At 39.5% G+C, this 19,798-nt stretch overlaps 3 protein-coding genes across 4 annotated transcripts; 2 read left to right on the forward strand and 1 right to left on the reverse strand.

Annotated features, from left to right (window-relative positions):
• Window positions 1-1,076: 1,076 nt before the first annotated feature.
• RB195_004311 (uncharacterized protein) lies at window positions 1,077-2,892 on the reverse strand (the record flags this gene model as incomplete). Its single annotated transcript, XM_064182095.1, has 5 exons — window positions 1,077-1,141; window positions 1,222-1,282; window positions 1,593-1,672; window positions 2,339-2,373; window positions 2,843-2,892. 5 exons carry the CDS (start codon window positions 2,890-2,892, stop codon window positions 1,077-1,079), a joined length of 291 nt encoding a protein of 96 aa, XP_064033362.1.
• Window positions 2,893-6,242: 3,350 nt separating this feature from the next.
• RB195_004312 (uncharacterized protein) lies at window positions 6,243-11,544 on the forward strand (the record flags this gene model as incomplete). The annotated part of the gene is made up of 12 exons (XM_064182096.1): window positions 6,243-6,398; window positions 6,532-6,688; window positions 6,751-6,866; window positions 7,710-7,835; window positions 7,972-8,105; window positions 8,596-8,771; window positions 9,063-9,143; window positions 9,338-9,550; window positions 9,705-9,862; window positions 10,328-10,407; window positions 10,758-10,855; window positions 11,342-11,544. 12 exons carry the CDS (start codon window positions 6,243-6,245, stop codon window positions 11,542-11,544), a joined length of 1,698 nt encoding a protein of 565 aa, XP_064033363.1.
• A 582-nt stretch (window positions 11,545-12,126) lies between these two features.
• Window positions 12,127-19,111, forward strand: RB195_004313 (uncharacterized protein; the record flags this gene model as incomplete). 2 transcript variants are annotated; one of them, XM_064182097.1, is made up of 21 exons in its annotated part: window positions 12,127-12,277; window positions 12,537-12,688; window positions 12,750-12,865; window positions 13,270-13,336; window positions 13,518-13,577; window positions 13,637-13,790; window positions 13,847-13,953; window positions 14,013-14,170; window positions 14,462-14,588; window positions 14,643-14,756; window positions 14,840-14,917; window positions 15,005-15,174; window positions 15,296-15,383; window positions 15,452-15,676; window positions 15,735-15,813; window positions 16,139-16,316; window positions 17,021-17,155; window positions 17,274-17,358; window positions 17,459-17,544; window positions 18,733-18,823; window positions 19,001-19,111. In XM_064182097.1, the coding sequence occupies 21 exons, from the start codon at window positions 12,127-12,129 to the stop codon at window positions 19,109-19,111; spliced, it is 2,532 nt and encodes an 843-aa protein (XP_064033364.1). The 2 variants fall into 2 exon arrangements, with proteins under 2 accessions (XP_064033364.1, XP_013308067.2); XM_013452613.2 differs by lacking the exons at window positions 18,733-18,823; window positions 19,001-19,111 and having other exon boundaries at window positions 17,459-17,554.
• Window positions 19,112-19,798: the final 687 nt, after the last annotated feature.

Consider the following 19,798-nt stretch of genomic DNA (forward strand, 5'->3'; position numbering starts at 1 on the left):
TACATGAAGAAGACGTAGCAAATTTCGGGATCAAATAAATGACAGAAAGACGTACACGCACAATTATAGTTGGCGTAAAAGGCGTAACATGTCGCCCGCACGGTGCGGCATTGGTGAAGGCGCTCTCAGAATTCTTTACGGTGAACGTCACCAGTAGCAAAATTGCACTACACCGGATCGAACGGCTTCTATCTCGTGACTGACTGGAGTGATTTTTTTCAACCTTACTCTCCCAACATTTTGATTCGCAGTAACGGAGAAATCTCGATCCTATCCTGCCGCTATGAATTACCGTTCCTGTCCGTCATCATGTAGTGAGGTGTGTCGACAAAAAATAGGAAAACTATTAAATGCGTCGAACCGACATCTGACGTTCGGCGGTTACTGTATATGGTTGATGCAGCCGACAATATAGTAGGGTCAAAACGACGTGGATCGCACCACTTAAAATCTAGAGAGAACTTTTGCTGACTCTATTCCTCGCTGTAGTTGTCGCGATAGTCCCATCTCGATTCCAATCGCTCTTTCCTTCAAGCTTTAGCGCAGCCGCTTATGCAACTGCACCGTGATTCATGACGTTTTGACCCTACGATATTTCTAGAGACGATCTTTTCAGGAAAATCTTTTCAGAACTTCGAAAATATGGGCAATTTCAGGTTGCGGTGTTGAGTAGCAGATAACCCTCTGATGCTTACAATGTTATTTTAGAAATATACCATAACAATATAACTACAACTATATAAAATACTACAATTAACAGTTTCAAAGCGCAAACTCTGGAGCATGTACGGAAAGAGCATGTGCGTAGATTTTCGAAAAACAAAAACAGTCATAAGTAAAGAAGTTCGTCGTATCAGTCGCATATTGAGCAGAATGATACAGGATCCTGTTTTCTTGTTTTCTTTTTTGGTTTTGTTTTGTTTCTGCTTTCACCTGCTTTTTTTTACTAGAGTCAGGAGATTTTTTCGTAGTTTTTTTTTAATGGTCAGTACTTTTTATTAAAGTTACAACTCCAGATGAAGGTCGAAAAGAATAAGAAATAAGATCGAATCCCAACAAGATGTGTTTTCTGTCGCTTACGTCTTGATAGGACCTGGAATTCCTGACGAGCGATGCATTGTTCCAGAGAAATGGCCAGCTTCTAAAAATTGTCACTCTTACACCGCTCTTACAACTCAGATTTGTTAGAAGCAAGGGAGTTCTTTTGAAAAAAACAAATACCTTTAGTACCGGTACGAATAACATTGCGGATTTCAATCGTGGGAGTATGATGGACAGGATCCTGAAAGATGGCTAATACCTGAACGTGATCAGAAAAAGCGTCTAACAAATTCTACTTGGTCTTTCACGCCCTCTTAGTTTAATGCACAAATGTACATTAAAAAATAAATATAGAAAATAAATAAAATATGAAAGGAAGTAAGAAAAAGAAATATAAAAATATCCAAATATTTTTAAAAAAATGAAAATATTCATTAAGAAATATTCTTTCTCATGATTTTTTGATTCTCAAAATATTTTGTAATATGCGTAGTGTTCAGTGGGTTGATTTTACTCGTGAAAATAAATTATAATCAAAGTATCAAGCTTACGATGGAAGGTGTCAACGAAGTAAAGATCGGCCCATTTGAAAAAGCAATAGGAGCCGGCAACGGACTGTGAACAGCAGGAGCTGTAATAGATACTGGGAATAACTGGGCACAAGCTACGGGTCCTGAACCTCAAGTTACTAGGAAAGCTACTGTAAAAGACAAACTGGATAAAGTGGGTGTCGTTAAGGAATCCGCACTGGATTAGCGCCTCGATCGGAGCTACCATGGATAAATCGTGTTTTCACTTCCCAGACAAAATCGGTCCAGTTTATCACCGGAGGATTCAACGGTACTAAAGATTATACAATGCCTTGTAGGCGCTGACCGATGTAACAAATCAGTGTTTTTATCCTCCCAGACAAGTCTGGTACCAATTTATGTACCCCGGAAGGATGAAAAGCTTGGTTGGCACTAGAGAGGTCTCGAACCATCAATCGATCGTGCAGTCCCAGCGGAACCTCTTGCCGACTGCGCTACATCCGCCCAAAACTATCGTACTACAAACTTGATTTAAACGAAGAAAACAATTTGCTGCAGCTAACTACTACTTTCCCATTGAGCTGATTTCTCAAGTGATGCACAGTGACGCAGGGTGTAAACGACCTGAAGCTCAGAACAGTAGCGTAAGCTGCTGCGCTCGAGACGGTACGATCGAGTTGGCGGTCGCGAGCGACTGGGATTGCGGCTACGTATCGGGATTTTATGATGCATTCTTTCTGATAAAAAAAAACTTATTTGATCCAAACCTTCTATGGCTCCAACGGGAAAACTCGCGAGAGACCTGAAATTGAACAATTTGAGAAAAGTGAATCTGACATAACCTACTAGAAGTAGATAAATATGTAAGCATCAGACCTGTTTTTTATTTTCAAAAATTTAGATCTTACATATGCGACACGGTATCATCAAAAATCCTATACAAACGTTCAGTTACGTAGCTGTATTAAATTACTATTATTATAGCTGTAGCTAAATTATAACCGAGTCCGAACGATCTGTAGCTCGTTAAGGTAAGCTACGCGTAAGCGGTTGCGCTCGAAGGCAGAACTATCGGTTAGAATCGATTTGGGACCATCGCTAGCATCACTCGGACTACAGAGAAACGGACGCTACTGTATTCTGCTGGCGAGGGTCCCAACTCGATCTCAGTCACTACGTTCCACCGTGCCACTTGAAGCGCAGCCACCTACGCAACTCTACCATGGCTTCAGGGCATTATAATTCGACTATATATTTTCGAGTAAACATACCTTCGACTTAAGGCGAGAAGGAACGCGAAGACGATGTAGAGAGAGTACATTGCTTCTGAGTTTGCTTATTGCTCAACAGTTGTCCCATTTATACATCACCATTTTTGTGTTTCGTTTGGTTTTTAAGGAAAATGTAATTGAATTAGTTAATGCCTAGACCGGTGTGTGGAAAGTTCAGGTTTGTGTATTAATTTCATTGATGAAAATGAATCGTTGTCAAGTTCACTACGTCCCTTTGACCCAGTTGAAGCTATCGGCCTAATTATGCAAAATATCGCTGTCGAAACCACGATCTCCTCTCCGTTTGAACAGATCTGAAAAAAATAAGGTTGTTACATCAGGGATAGGGCGCAAACTAGTCTCCGCTAGCATCTTTTTAAAGTTTAAAACGATGTCGAGATGATGTCATGCGTAAGAGTGTGGTCGAGTTTTTCCATGCTACACACTTTCACATCATTTTGGCATTCACATCATTTTAGCGGAACTTGAGATCAGAAGAACTGATCACGATGACTATTATCGTCAAAATCTCGTACATTATCGATGGATCCTGTTTACTTGTTTTTTGTTTGTCACGAGGTGAAACGATGAAATCTCTTTTTTTTGGATGAAAAAGGACCTTTGAAAAATTGCTTGTGTACCTCCGAAGTTTCTTTAAAAGTATCACCCCATGAATCTGAGGTGGTACGGATTTCAGGTGGAGTATTCGTATACGGAATAATAGATTATGAAGAGGGGGTGATTCCGTCCATTTCTTCCTAATTACCGTAAAAAAACGGACCGGAAGATGCGGCGCGTACGCTAGGCTGGCGCGCTCCAATCGAACTCGTTGTAGGAAATAGCGCGCCGGAACGCTCGAAGCCGTATCTTCCGGGCTGTTTTTTTTACGGCAATTAGAATGAAGTGGACGGGGCCACCGCTCTCTCAATAATCTCTCGTATACAAATACTCCACCTGAAATCCGTGCCACCTCAGATTCGTGGGGTGATGCCTTTAAAGAAAATTTTGAGATCTCCATATAGCTCTATTGTTATTTAGGAACGTAAAGGTAAACGTGTATTTTGTATGAATTTCTCTAGCGGACAGTTTTTGCATTTCATTATTACTGGTACACATGCAAGAGTCGGAGCCGATGCTGCGACCCTTTTCACCTTTTGACGATTGGCGAACTGACCTCCTTCACTTGCGCAGCACCCCCAGTCACCACGAGAAAAAAAAGAAAAGAGGTAGAGAACGGAACATTTAGAGAGATTCAGCAAAAGTCGCATATTTTCATTCCAGGTATTCACTCCAACGTTAGCAGCAAACGAACAGCGAAACAATGGGAAAAAAGGAATATTTACTCATAATTACCGTATATAACAAAATAATATAAACTGCATAAAAATAAAATATTAGTAAATTACTCGCTTTGTGACTACACAAACGCAATAAAGTTCGAAATGAGGAGGTAGTGTCTGGATGTGGAAACACCGAGCAACACGGCGAGAATGTGCAGTTAGAGCGTGTTTTTCACTGCAGAAAAAACGCGCTGAAGTTAACAAGTGATATCTCAGTCCGGAGGAAGAATCGCTTTGCAGTGAAGGGTATCTGGGAATACCTCAGAACGTAGCGAATTTAACAGTACGCAATACTTTCATTATGCTTTTATCTCCGCCAAATTAGCGTCCAAAATTAGGCATGAAAAAATGGGTGTTTTCAGTTTTTACCTCATTACTTTGTTGATAGGCGAAGGATCAAAAAAGAGACAGTATAGCGAGATAGAGGAGAAAATTTGCTACAGAACTCTCCCAAAACTGTCTCCTTTCTTTGACGGCTAAGGTGAGAAAAATGGACCTAAAAGTCTAGGTCGAAATGACGAAATTTTTGAGTTTTTTGCCTCTTTTTTCTATCTATTCGAAACGAACACGTAAGTGCTGTATACTAAAAGAATCTTCAGGTCACGCTCTATCAGAAAATATATAACATGTTGGGGAACTTCTTTTTCTTTACGGAGATGAAGGGGGGTGGAGCACGCTCAGTTGTAAATTCTCCTGCCAGACAGTCAGAGACAATGGTGAGAGAGTACTGGGGTGGAACACGCCAACGATAGCGTGCTCCCCCTCCTCCTCCTGAAAAACTACGGATATTTGCCGGTCAACCGAGTTACCCTTGTATGGAATGAAGAATTCTAGTGCGAATATGTACCCTTCACTCTATTGATAGGTTTCCAATTAATCAAGTTATTCAGAAAAAACCGCTTTTTTTAGGTGCAAAAAATCAGCGATTTTTTCACAGCTTGAGACGCATTTTCACACCGCAGCCAAGTTTCCTTTGTGTGGCGAAAAGAAAGTTAGGCCGGATATGTACCCTTCACTCCACTGTTAGCCTTTCAAAGAACTGAGTTATTTTAAAAAGAAACTTGCTTTCGAAAGTGATGATAGAAACAGTGAATTTCTGCAAACTTGAAGCTCCTTGTGGTCCAGTTTTTCGGTAAATACTCGTAGCCAACTCGATTCTCTTCCACGCTCTACGGTAACTAGTCCATTTACTTCTGTCTGGATTCCGTAATAGCTCTCTCCATCCACCCACTTCGAGCGCAACCGCTTAGGCGACTGCACCGCACTTCATGTCGTCTTGACTCTACTATGTTTTGTAATCCATTTTGTGTACGGAATCATAAAAGTCAGCCAGCGGAACTTCCTCGCATATCATACTTTCTCGCATATATTTGGGTCAAAACGACATGAATCACGAATGTAGTTGCGGTGCATTTGCGTACGTTCTCGAAAACGGCGCGGTGGAGGCAGCAGTTGGGACCGAAGTGGGACCGTCGCAAACTGCAGCGATAGACGGTGCCAGCAAAGGTTTCACTACGCTCCTAGCCGCTACGCTTCACCAAAGCGCCCCAAGAGGAGCGGCGTACGCAATTGCGTACGTGTCTCATGCCGTTTTGACCCTACTATACCATGCATTTTTGGTGGATTTCAGTTCGCTTTTCGCTCGGGACAATATCACTGAGAAAAAGTAGTGAATTTTGTGGATGTCTGTGGAAAAAAGAAAAGAAAATTGATATGTCCTTAAAACGAGCTCAATGATATTAGCGAACAAAAACACTAAAACTTTGGTGGTCATCGATCGGGCGTGGCAAGACCTAATGTCACTGATCCCTGGTGAGAATGGGTCAAAGAAAATCTAGTTCATGAGTTACTATTTACATTTGACTATGCGATTTACATGCAGCAACTCTTCAGAATTTAAGAATTAATCTCTGCAAAGAATTTTGCTTTTCATCCCACACCTGCTTAACTTCGTTTGTCGCGCTCCATTGAATTTGCGCTATTCGCAAAACTGCAATGTCGCGATTTCGCCGGCAGCTCTTCGGATACCCTTAGATTTACTGCACGGTGTGCTTTTTTTTATGGATGAGGCTGGTCCATCGGGTGATTCTGCTGGAACAAAATCCGAACAGCCGCCGGAGGGAACAAATGCGGATTTCGAGAGCTACCTCGATTTTGATGTTCCTTACAGTCCTGAGGAACATGCGCTTAATACTTTCAAGTATTTCACAAATGAGGTTAGTTATCGAGAATTCCTTCTTACATTTTCATTTCTATTACCTTCATATGTTAGAATTTAACACAAACATTACTTAAAAGTCCTTATCCTTAATACTACGGTCCTTTTTATTTATCCTGATCTTTTTCTAGAATAAGAAGCATTTGGACTTGATATTTGAAGCGAACGGGAAGAGAATTGCTCAAACTAATCGACTTCTGGTAGCAGCGTTCAGCCCACGTCTGGAAGAAGCATTACTCAAAGCTCCTACAGGAGTGGCTACACTAGAATTCGATCCTACAGCTACTGGTGAGTTTATAGTTAGGATTCAGGGACGTTTAATTGTACGAAATTTTATCGTGAAGGTTTAGGAATCACTGAGGAAACTCTCCTACAGGTACTTGATTATATACAGACGGGATCATGTCGATCTTCTCCACAATTACTTCATGCGGCTGAATTTCTTGGCTGCGCTGCGCTGAAGGAGGTAACATATTTGGGGAAAAGCTTGGTTGGAAGGGGAATCGGGGTATTCAACTGTAATATTATTTCTAGAATTATTTTATGCTCCTTTTCTCTCCTAATTACTTTTGTATACATGTCATAGATCCTCAAAGTCTAATTCGCTTAGGTTTTAGGGTATCGACTGACGTAGTCATTCACTTCTAGAAATAAAAGCGTGGTTGAGTGCACCCGCCCGCGAAAACTACACTTTACCCCTATATTTGTAATTTATTAGAATTTTGTACATTCTGTTGCGTTTATTTCGAATAAAGTCATAACTCTTGTTTTTTTTCTTGTGAAGCAAAATAGTCAAGACTCCTATTAGCCGCGGTATTTTTCTACTATCTTCTGAGTATCCGAAGGATTCAGTAGTTTTGTTGAATTTTTTAATTTAATTTAATTTTTTTATTCTTACAAGTCTTATATCCTTCAAATTTTTGGTCTTATACTCTTCTAAAACACAGAAAAACCTCTTTATAGACGATGGTCTCCATCCATTGTTCTACTACTTTGCTCGTTTTCCGTTTCCATTCATCTCACCTTCTTCAAATTTCTCTACTTCAGCACCTCTGGGTTCTTTGCCCATCTTTGGCTTCACTGCTTCATAAAGCTTCCTGGAACGTAAGGTCTCGTCACGCGCAGTAGTTTATCTTAATGATTACTTATGAATCTGGTCTACCTGCTGTGATTTCAGATCACTACGATTGATTTCCAGTAGTGGACATAATAACTTGCATTATTTTCTACCGAGAAGAAACTTTAGAACAATCTTAATTGATCTCACCACTCCTAGCTCTGAATTATGAACCTCTGTTTACCTTTTCAGTTGCTGGATTCGACAAGCGACAGCGACCTCGAAGTACATGACGACTGGCATGAAATTCGATTCCTAGAACAATTAGCTCGATTTAGAAAAGAATCTAAGTTTTTCGATTGCAACATCATATCCGGTGTATGTGTTGTTCCATTTTTAGTCCTTGTACTTTTTTTTTTATTCATTCTGTTATTGATTTTCCCTTCCACTCCATTCCTCCCTTTTTTGATAGCGTTCTTTTAGCCTTTTTTTTATTATGTAGTGTTTACTTCAGCGTCTGGGTGTGATTCGATGTCATCGCCTTTTGATGTGCGCCCATAGTCGGCATTTGGAAGCTGCGTTGAGTGGTAGTCTGAGTAGTGGCACAGTCACAATACGGATTGATTCACGAAACGTGCTCATTTCACCGTGAGTTTCCAAAAGATTTCCGTTATTCTTTTTTCGGACCTTTTTCTTCTTGTTTGTACCCCGAAATGTTTTTTCCAGTGAGACACGTTCGTGGGTTTTTTTTATGTTAATCGAAAATACGACACTCGTTTTGCACCGACATTTTTATTCAGGAACAGTTACATAACTTAAACACTTGTTCAGTGAGAGTTTCACCAAACTTTACGTACCAATTTCATGGATAATGGTTCTTTCCTATCACAACCCATTTTTGGGGCGTTTTTTTTCAGTACACCTAAAATTCTGTACGTTTAAGTCCCTCTCTCAAAACTTATCACTTCACTGTGCAACAATTGTTATTTCGGTAGTCAGCATCTGATATGAATTTCTTTAGAGGAACTCAGGGTTAGAAACTTTTTTGAGATTCTGGGGTAGCATAAATGTTGTAGTGAGTTTTTGCGTTTTTAGGTTTGTGTTCAGCTACGAAGAAATAAATAAATGCAATATTCAGAGAGAACATGAAGTCGATGGTAGATTTTGCTTACACTGGTGTCCTGGACGTGGGACGTAGACGCCTTAGAATGTTGAGGGTTTCTGCTTTCGACCTTGGCATGAATCAGCTCGTCGAGCTCATTGATCATAAAGTTGGTCTACTCTCTTGCGAGGAACAGGATGCGGCTCAGTATGGTGAGTAGATTTAGGCAATTACTCATCATTGTTCCATTTTTTCTTTTGAATCATCTTCTTTGTTTTCTTAGTTATGATCCCGCTTTGTATTTGCACGTAGTATTGCGCGAGTGTTTCAATTTTTTTCTTGCAGACGACCTGTGTTTTATGCCTTGCAGTTCTGCTAATCTTCTGCTGCTTAAGCAAACTTTGAAGCATTCTTGTTCTTAAATAATTTTGTTTCCTCGTCGTTTCTTTTCAATGTGGGAGGCAGCAGTGATCTACGGTTTCTGAAAATATATACTTTTTAAGGAGAATATGAAATGAACTTTGCGAGTCCAGCCGAAGAAGATCATCCTGTTTCTGTTGGTGTCGCCCACGATTTCGTCCGCAGTTGGTTTTTAAACAGTTATATGTATTCTTTCACATGCTACTTGTTTTGTTGAATCTTTTATGTTATATTCTATTATAATAATTACGCAATAACGCTCCTTCGTCATGTTGGTCCTGCGTCAATATTTATTATTATTATTTTTTTACGGTATATTGCATCAAAAGAAACATCAGATTTCCTGTAATTTGTTAAGGTTGTTCGGTTGACTCAGACAAGGATGAAGAAAGTGCTACGATCTTGCAAGGTTCTTCCGCTGAAGACATTACCGCTCAAGCAGCAGATGATTACGATTCCATCTATGAAGAGTATGTAATGGGACCTAGACGTGGACGGAGAAATACAGCTCGGATTACTCGTAACAAGTATCAACCCCTTGTCCTCGGAGGATCTAGCATGATATCTTTGCGTAAGTCTTAGAAGTTTTTATTGGTTCTCATGACTTTCGTGTAGTCTGGCTGTCAATATTTGACTGAAACTTTATCCAGTTAGAAGAAGTATGTTTGAAGTAAGAGAAATAAATGTTCACTGATTATGTGTATGTAAGTATTATTATCTTTTAGGCGAAGGTCAACACGATGTTACGGTACCGGCTGTGACTATGTCGTTTCTACAAGAAAATGAGAGAAAAACAACAGCAGTTGATAGTTTTGGTTATGGGTTACCAGAAATTGTGGGAGCTAGTGACGTCACAGTCCCATTAATTGTTGGCGATCAAAGGGTGAGTAGTGTTTTCAGCTGTTTTTTTTTCAACCTCATGAAGTTGTTCGGAAATAAGATAAGATCGATCATACTCGGACAGACTTGAACGTTCATGCTTGACGATTTCCATCTTTCTGGTTTCCTTTTTGGTTGTAAAAATGCTTTCCATTGGTAAGATCTTTGATAGTTTTGCGAAATCGCCTTGGCAGGAAGTGTTTTGCATTCCATAACATGAACTGCCTAGCGATTTTCTTCTCTTATTTACTACTTAAATCAGTCCTTTTTTGATGCGTGCTCGTAATAGTCAGTATTTGAAATAAATGATCCTTCAGCTGATTTTTCATCTTAGATATCCAAAACTTTTCTATATGCAGGTTCTTGACCTCCTTATTATTAATAATGTTGTCAGTTAATAGAATTCCTCTTCCATATTATTCGTTTGTTTTTCCTCCCATTAACGCAAATTTTTGAATGATAGTTATAGGCGATGATGGAAAAACCATTTAAATGTCCATATTGCGATCACAGATCCAAGGAAAAGGGCGGACTAGAGAAGCATATTAGGTGAGTTGCGGATCATTTATAGTTGTTTAAATCTGCCTTCAATTGCCGAGAAAAAAGAACTAGCTAGAAATAAAGTCCATAAGTATGTAGAAGTTCACGAATGCACGTCATGCATAAGAAATTTGGAATTTCAAATGTACATGCATTTTTGGTGGTGTGCTTACATAACATTCGAGTCATAAGCGGTGCGGAAGAACTTGATATATCTGTTTATCGAACCAATTTCCAGAGTTCAAATGAAAATTGCGGCATTTCCTACAGATATTTTCCTCTCTTAGATCTTAGAATTACTGATTTAGTTTAACTATTTTGTAGCATACAAGCTTACATATTTGTTTTGATCATTTCAGATCTATACATACGTTAGAAGCTCCCTATAAATGCAAGTACTGTAACCAGTCCTTCAAAGTGCAAAGCAATATGGTTCGGCATATCCGCGCTCACACCGGTAAGCATTTCATGCACTCACGTAGAGATATTACTATCGCAAGCAAGTCTTCATTCTACTGTTGTGTATCTTGCTATCTTGGTAATACGTTTTCTTCCTGTAGCAAATCTACTTCTTATATTTTTAGATTCGTGATAAATGCACTTTTCCTCTGTCGTTGTAACTATCAGTGTGTTTCTTACTTTATATTGAGCGTATTTTTCCTAAAATCTATCCGTGATTATTCCTTGGGTTGGTTTTCAATGGTATATAAATCCAAACTCAGACTTCTATTCTTCCCTGAACATTTTGCATTTTGCTGTGCACATTATTGCACATATTTCAGTAGCGATTGTGTAAGTAGACATGTAGTTTCCCTGATCTAATTATTGTTATGTTTCCCATCAAATAACGATCTGTTCCTGTCGCATCAAGGCGATGGCTGCGCTTTTATGTCCTTCTGACTCATGCCTTGTTTTAATGTCATTCGTCATTTTACATTTTTAGGCGAGAAACCGTACGCTTGTAAGAAATGCGGTGTCAGTTACGCAGATAAGAAGAACATGGATGCACACATTTTTCGAGAGCATCTAAGAATGCGTGAATTAGAATGCACAGCTCCAGGATGTTCAGCTCGATTTTGGCGTCATGATCGCTTTGCTTTTCATTGTTTGAAGCGGCATGGAACTGTACCACAGTTTCTTCAGTGATTTTTGTCCCTCATTCTATGAGCTACAGTATCTGCAGGTGTTATTTTTAGGAACTTTCTAGTCAGTTTTTTGACCACTGTCCATCTTTTGCAACAATTGGATAGGACGTCTTCTCATATTATCAGCTGCAGTGTAGTTTTTTTTTTGTTTTGCGCAGCCCTTTTCCCATTTGTTCATCATCGATTTAACAGAGAATCTTTATATCCGCTAGGTTTTGCTTTTTACGTTAGGCATTTGTTTGTGAATTGTTGATTGTCAGTAAAATAACTCAGGTTTTTGTTTTGTATTATATTTGTTTATCCGGAAATTGTACAAAGTTGATGTAACTTTTTTGTATGGTTTTGCTCAACACATTTTCCTGGATGTGGGACTGTGTTTAATTATTAAAATGAAACTTGTTTTCGTCTCATCTCCATGTTTTCTTTGGTTTTACCAACGATTTCTTAGTTCTTTTTTTTTAGCTGCGTGTGATGACGCGTCTATTTCTATGATCGATTGCTCTTTTTGCAGCTCTGTAGTGTAGCGAATATACATATTACCGTGCCGAGAGTAAACGCACGTGATTTGTGAAAGAGTGCCCACATGGATGTGGATACTTGTATACGTGAGAATATAGTATGGCAAAAGTTGCCGGAAGATATTCGAGTTTTGCTTGGAAACTCACAACGAGAATATGACAAGCTAGTACTGGAATATTCTATAAAGAATCAGTTGCGTTATAAAGGAAATTTAGGTTAGTTTCAATAAATATCAAGCTTTTTTTTCGGATCCATGCGTAAGGGCGTACTCGAGAGTTCCAACGAATTGTTTGCTAAGGTAGTAAGTGAGTCATGGTGTTGTTCAAGTTACAAAAACAGACATATTTTCAAAATTGGATAATTGTTTGAGGATGAAATTCCTGCTGGCATGGATCCAACTGAATCCAACTTTGCTCTAGATGAACTAGGTATGTAATGCTTTTTGATAGTTATCTTATCACCGTTTACTTTCAGTGCGGTACGTGAAGAAAAGTGAAGAAACGTACTACGATATGATTATCAAGTACAGTGAATCTCATTTGATGCTTTATCCGTACCACCTTTCCGATATCATTGTTCGAGAGCTAAGAGTCACGCCATTCAACTACTATATTAACATAATTACGGTATGGTTTCCACGATTCGTTGCTGTCACTTTTAAATTGTTCCGGATAATTCTGTTTGCAGGATATGATCCAATCCGAAAAATCATATGATTCCTTGCCAAATTTCACTGCCGCTGATGCTATGAGACTACTCGGGATTGGTCGGAACCAATATATCGACCTAATGAATCAGAACAGGTAAACATTTGAGGTTATGTGCAGAAAAAATCAGATGCAGGGTATAGTATAGTGCAAGGGTTAAGGCGTTTCAAAGACAGAGAGCTTTTTTTTGATTGACCTTATCCTATTATTGGAAAATCGGCATAAACAGTTCCTTGTACCTTTTTTGGGTCGATCGTTCCAGTGATCGGACATTTGTCACAAAACAATGACTCCGTTCTGTCCTTTTTTTCTCAGTTATCTTTTAATTGTTCCTTCTCTTTATCGCTCTTGTGCGCCATAAAAGGGCAGTTTTGCAATTGTAGACGAAAACATTTGTGGAAACAGTTTCGAATCAAACTTGCGTCACACCAGATTACATTTAACTCAAATATTAGTGAAGCTTTCACAACTTTTCGAACTACTACCGTGACATACTTTAGGTCGAACCGGAAGTTCTTGCGGCGAAGTCGTCCTTTACGCGAACTGTTACCACAGAAACCTGCGAAGGTAAAACAAGTTCTAAAGAATTTCGAAAAAAATATAGTAAGAGGGACGGGGGGCAGTCAGCGGCGTCCGCGTCCAGAAATAAAGGCGCCATTGAGCCGCTCCCTCCCTCAATTACGTTTTCATCGAATTTCGTTCAGTCTGATTGACTATAGTCGTACCACATTATCGTTTCAATTTTAAGCTCGTTGTTGAACCATGGTGGATTGTATGCGCTGGCAGTATACTTGAAGCGGATATTAAGGTTGAGTGGTTTTTCTCGGTTGATCTTTCTTTTTCATTCATGACATTGACAGTTTATAGGTCTTGACAGAGGATGAACGGCGAATTGTGGATTGTCTTCTAGATGAGGGTCCTCAAGCTGCGGGGCTGCTTCCGGTTCCAGTTGTGAACACGTTGCTTGATCGCGGCCTCATTTATTTAGACGTTCCAGTTGTTGAATCGGACTATGTTTATGGTGATTGTTAGTGTTCTCCCTTGATTTCACCTCAAGAAGGTTGTTATGCGTTTCAGTTGCACCATTGGACGGTTTCGTAATGAATCGCGTCCTTGGTGACTACTTTGAAACGCTTCTCTACAAAATTTTTGTTGCTATCGATGATCAAACTACAGTTAGACAGGTATTTTGCATTGATTCTTATCGTTCGTCATAACTTTTTTGTATCCTTTTTTTCCGCAGATGGCTGAAATGCTCCACATAGACTTCTACCTCGTGGCAAATGCCATATCCGTTTTCTGTCGACTTGGATTCGCTAGGAAACGCGTCACAGGAATGGAGACAGCACGACTCCATTACAGCTGGGCGCAGGTCATTTCCATTCCGAACTCGCCGACACAGTGAGTTTCTCCTTTGTTCATTTTCATCTCTTCTCGGCTTTTCACTTATGTGTTCTTGTTTTGATGAGATAATGGCTTATCAATTGTTAATCAATGTTTTCATAGATGGTCTCACGATGTTTTAACGTATCAGTAACGAATGACAGCCAAACTGTAGGTTTGTAATTGTGGCATAACAAGTGACTTATGGCCGATTTCGTACTAACTACGCATGTTTGAAATATCCATGGAGCAGAGCTCAATATCATCATTAAAAATTTTCTTCTAACAATCTGACGACTGGTTTTGCAGGGAAGACATGGTGACATCTGTCTCTGGTGATCTAGGAGAGTTGTCGGCATCTCTTGCATCCCCCATGGGAGATGACGATGATGACGACCAAACGACTCAGATGAGTAGCAGCAGTGTGAAAGAAACGGTCAGGCTTAGATTGGCTTTGTCGTTATTTTGCTGCTTACTGATGCTATTGCAGACTCCGTCGCAAAATTCTTCTGAAGTAACACCATCTTCGTGCAGAACAGCATTCCTATTCGACTCTTCCTTAGCTGCATTTTTGATGATGGGTAACTTATCGAGCTCCCTTAAGGTGAACAATTGTTTTTTTTTTCTGAATTTAGAATGTTTGCTTCTCTTTCTTCTCCATTTTGATTCAATACTTTAACTTTTGAGGGGCATGCTGTTACGTTGTTTGAGGTCGGTAAATTAGCTGACGAACAAATGAGAGATTTTCTGGAGCAGCTGGAATGCGTAGGCTTATCTTTCTTTCTTTCCCTACTCTTCTTGATGGATAGCTCCGCTTATATACTGTAACAAAGACAACAAAGGCGATTTTAGGTGAATCGTTTTGCTGAAGGAGAAGCACAACGGTACTCTGAACATGCTGTTGCGCTTTTAGACATTCTTCGAAGTCTACGAAAGGGACGTGAAGTGGATATGCTGAGAGGCGAAAGCCTTCTCAGTTTAGATCCACAAAGTCGTGTACGAGTGTTAGCTAAATCTTATGGGTTAGTTGTTTACTTCTTAATTTATACCTTTCTATTGTTTTACGTTCTCTAAACTCCTATGCATCTCAGTTGGTAAAAAAATCCTTCCATTCCTTGACATATGGAGGTTTTAATTTTACAGAATCGTTGTATCCATGGCTCCTTTATCCTTCGATGCTTGCACAGTTCCATCATCATCATTGCCATTTATTGGCCCTCCTATACCTGAGGTTAGCTCTCTTAGCTTCGTATGAGTTTCGATCACCATGGTAAAGTACAGTGATTATTTATGCTCCAGGCCTGTTCACCATGGATGCGACTGGCTATATATTTAGCGGCAGAAAGTGGTCCAGCCTCAGTATACATTCCACGAGGCACGAGATTATCGCGATTGCCATCTGCTATCGCACAATCACCTAGACTTCTTGTTACGACTTCAAATCATGAACCACAACATATGCCAACCCATAATTCACTTATTGCTCTTAACGATATATTGTTAACGACACCACTTTTTGTGCAGGTGAATATCTAACTATCCGTGACAATATTACTAGTTCGATTTCAAACTTTTCTTTCAGCAATATCCACATTACACTGATGAAGACGAACTCGTCTATGTCCCGTTTCCATTTGATGATGATGAGGCTGAAAGTGATGGTAAGATCCTTGTAATTATCTTTATGCGAAGAAAATTACGAAATTGGAACAAGTTAGGAAGCTAGAGAAATATTCTGATATGTTTGGAGATTTTAATCATACCATTTTGAAGAAATGATGACACATAATGGCACAACCATTAGAACACTTTGTTTCCGATACATTACACTGCAGTACTCACAATCTATAGAAGAAAGTCAGCTTATCCACGAAAATGTGCATTCATTTGAGTTTATTCATGTGCAGAAAACTGACAACTAATCTTTCTAGTAATTCTCTGACTATGAATTTGACACGAGTGTTTCATTATCCAGGTATTTTTCAGGATCGTTCGCTAAGCATCCTGCTGTGCTAGCATTGTCGTCGAGAATTGGATTGAATTCATTGTGTGGATATATAGTCCTTTTAAATCAGAAAGTCTCCCGGAAGGTGATAACAACAAACTCAACATCAATCACTTCCTACGATAACACTATGCTCCGAGGTTCACACACTATTTTGAGGTTTGTTCCTTGCTTAACTTCATTTTAGTTGTGAATTATTATGTTCATCATTCGCTCATCTCATTTACTTTCAATTTTCCTTCCTTTGATCTTCTTCTTGTCCCAAATTTTGTGCTGTGAGATAGTAGGAAACTATCTTTCATTGTGATTCAAGAGCACTGAAATTGTTGGATATGCCGTGGATCTCATCTGGCCATTTTCCTCCAACCTTCGTAAATACTTCATTCATTTAAAATTATTAAGGCAAGCTTAGGATAACCAGGCTCTCACCATGAAAAAAATGGCTAAGCGCTAAGTCCAGACACTAAGATCTCTTAACTCGGGTAAACATTATCAAAGTTCTCGTTCGTTTTCTTTCACTTCCCTCCATTTATTTCTGAATTTTACACCAGGCCTAAGGTGGGTGTAACGCAGTCGGATAGAGATTCCGTTGCCTCCGAGATCGATCGGAGGTCCGAATCAGCCCTAGTGCTCACCGAGTCATCCCTCAGGGTCGATAAATTGGTAAAACTTGTCTGGGAGAATAAAAACACTGACTTGACACATCAGCTAGCCACCGGAAGTCAGGCCTGTTACACGTTCGTGAACCTCAAACAATTCTGAATTGCAGTGACAGTGGTGGTGGATCCCAAGCGGATTGATTAACGCCAGACATTTTATTCTTTATCTTTCTACACTAGGCCTTTAAAATTGTGGCTTTTTAGCTCGTTACCTAAAAATTCCACCTACGACGATTACGTGCTTCTTGATTGTGTGTTTGGTATACCTTTGTTCAATTCTGCGCTGAATGAAACGATATGCAGCCGAATGCTAAACAAAGGAATCTTAGAAACTGACAAGTAGGTTCTCCCCTGTATATATTTTGATTCAAAATTGCTACTATTTTAGTTTTCGTCTTTTCCTCTTCTTCTTTCTTTTCTATTTGTTTTTTTCTACTATCAGTCATTCCCTTTTCAGTCGAACTAACATCCAGTTTGCTAACAAAGCGGTCATAGATATGATTACAGAACTAGTCATGAAATGGAATTTTGGTCACACCAAGGTTGGTTTTCTTATATCTTTGAGATCCCATGAGATGAGATGATCGATTATCTTGGTAACATTCTGAGTACCCTTCCATTAATTTGTAATTTCACTTTCAGAGTTCATTTCCCAGTACAGAACCATGGAAAGCTGAATTTATACCCCCTGTCAGGACCATATGTTATGACCCTGTTAGAAAAGAAGTGTATGCTTGAATTTTTTTGAACGTTTTCTTATTACAATCTTAACATCTGTGATTTATTCTTTGAAATATTCGCCCGCGTTATAATTATTATTTTTTGCTCTTCCTTTGTTTTCGGATCTTGTCACTTTCATATCGCTCTCTGTTCATTCCAATGGCCATCTTTTCAGTGATTTTTTTCCATATTCGCTGATGGTACTGATTTCACTTTCTTTCTAGTCTTTTCAGGGATTCTATCGGGGAGTTGTAAGTAATCTGTATTATGTTCCATGTTTTTTTTCTTCGGTTTTTATGTTTTTTATGTGGGAGACCTTTAGTTCATGGTTGTGTAAATGTTAAACGGATATTAATAATATTCTTCGTTTTTTATCCAGTCAGGTTACAGAAACTTTATTTTTTTTTCATTGTGTGGATAAATGTTATTTACTGGAATGATTGTTTTTTTTTCCATTCAGATATTAAGAAAATGTTATAATTAATAATAATTAATGTGTAATTGGGGATGTTTGGATATGTATTACATTGTACTAAGAACATGATGGAAAAATAGTACAGCAGTTACCTTTGAGAGTTGATTTGCAATATTTCACAAAGGAACGCTTTCACAAAGAAGCTGCAACGAACGAGATCTCCATTTTTTGCGTGAAAATGGGAATCGTGGAAAGGGCAGATGTTAACTGCAGTCAAACACACCACTTAAACAAATGAACCAAAAATGGTAAATGGAAGAAAGTTGCGGTGTAGCCAGGTTTTTTTTTTAATAAATGAGTTCATTCCCTATTTTAATTCTGGAATTCCCATGTGTCATTCACTTGAAAAGGTTTTTTTTCCAATCGATTGTGAACAAAATAGTCCGAGTGGTTCCCATACGTCGGCGACTAGGAATTTAAGTTCCATAATTGTTCAGCTTTTTATATCAAAACAATCTGTTGAGAAAGGATAAGGATAAAGTGTCTGGCGACGGTAACCAGTCCGCATGGGATGCGTTAACGCGTTCACTTCAACTCAGAATCGTTTGAAGTTTACGAACGGGTAACTGGCCTATACAATGACTTGCAAGGGCTAGCCGGTTGAATGAGGTCAGTGTTTTTATCCTCCCAGACAAATCTGGTACAAATTTAACGACCACAGGAGGAATCAAAGCCTTGGTTGGCACCTAAGGTGCTTTAGAACCATCGATCGATCGTGCAGACACAACGGAACCACCTACACCGCCGCCCAATCTGCTGAATTAAAACACGAAACCTTACGCGCTCCTACCATTTTTGGCTCTTCAGGATTTGTGAGTTCACCAGGAATTGGGGCATATACTAGACGAGAAGAATTTGTAAAAGCGCTAATTTCGTGTTGTGAATCAACAACATGAGCGGTGTTTTGTGATAATATAGTGGTATATATCAAACTCTATTATTACTAATACAACAATAAGAGTATAAAAGTATAACAATATTATGTTTAGGAACAGTGGATGACCCCTAGAGAAGAATATTACGAAGTGATTCAGCGCTGCAGTTTGATTGGCGGTCGTAAAGGGGATCGATCAGCCGTATCGAGCGTAGGTCGAATATAGTAAGGTCAAAAACGACATGAAACACGGCAGTTGCGTAAGCGGTTGCTCTTCGAAGCGCTGCGCACGAGCGTAGCGGTTTGGATCCACGGGGTTGCTGGCACTATTATTCGCTGCTTGGGGCGATGGTCCCACCTCGATTCAAACCGCTTTCTACAAAGTGCCGCTTTGAGCGCAACCGCACCGTGCTCCGTGTCGTCTTGACCCTCTTATGGATCGAAAATGCTTGGTTCGTGATATGGATTTATTCGTTTATCTTCTCACCTTTTATTTATTCTATTCTTTAATTTCTACAGCTCCATATAAAAATATTTGTCTATTTCACCATATGTATATGCTTTAAAAGAGTCAGTCGTTCTATGATACGTATTATTGTTGTATCTTCGCATTTTGCACTTTTTTGAACTTAAGGATAACTCTTTGAATACTCTCGAGCCAAAACGACCTGGGTAACTCATGCAATTGCGTAGGCGTCAACTTCGACATGAAACACGGACAGTTGCGTAAGTGGCTACGCTGGAAGCGGTGCGGTGGAGACAGCGATTGGAATCGAGGTGGGACCATGGCGAACTGCAGAGATCGGTTGCGGTGGCGAGGATCCTTACACGACCCCAACCGCCACGCTCCACCGCGCAGCCAGCGCAGTCGCTTACGGAATTGTCCGTGCTTCATGTCGTTTTGAACCTATAA

This window comes from Necator americanus, chromosome I, assembly GCF_031761385.1.
Source record: "Necator americanus strain Aroian chromosome I, whole genome shotgun sequence".
NCBI lineage: Eukaryota > Metazoa > Nematoda > Chromadorea > Rhabditida > Ancylostomatidae > Necator > Necator americanus.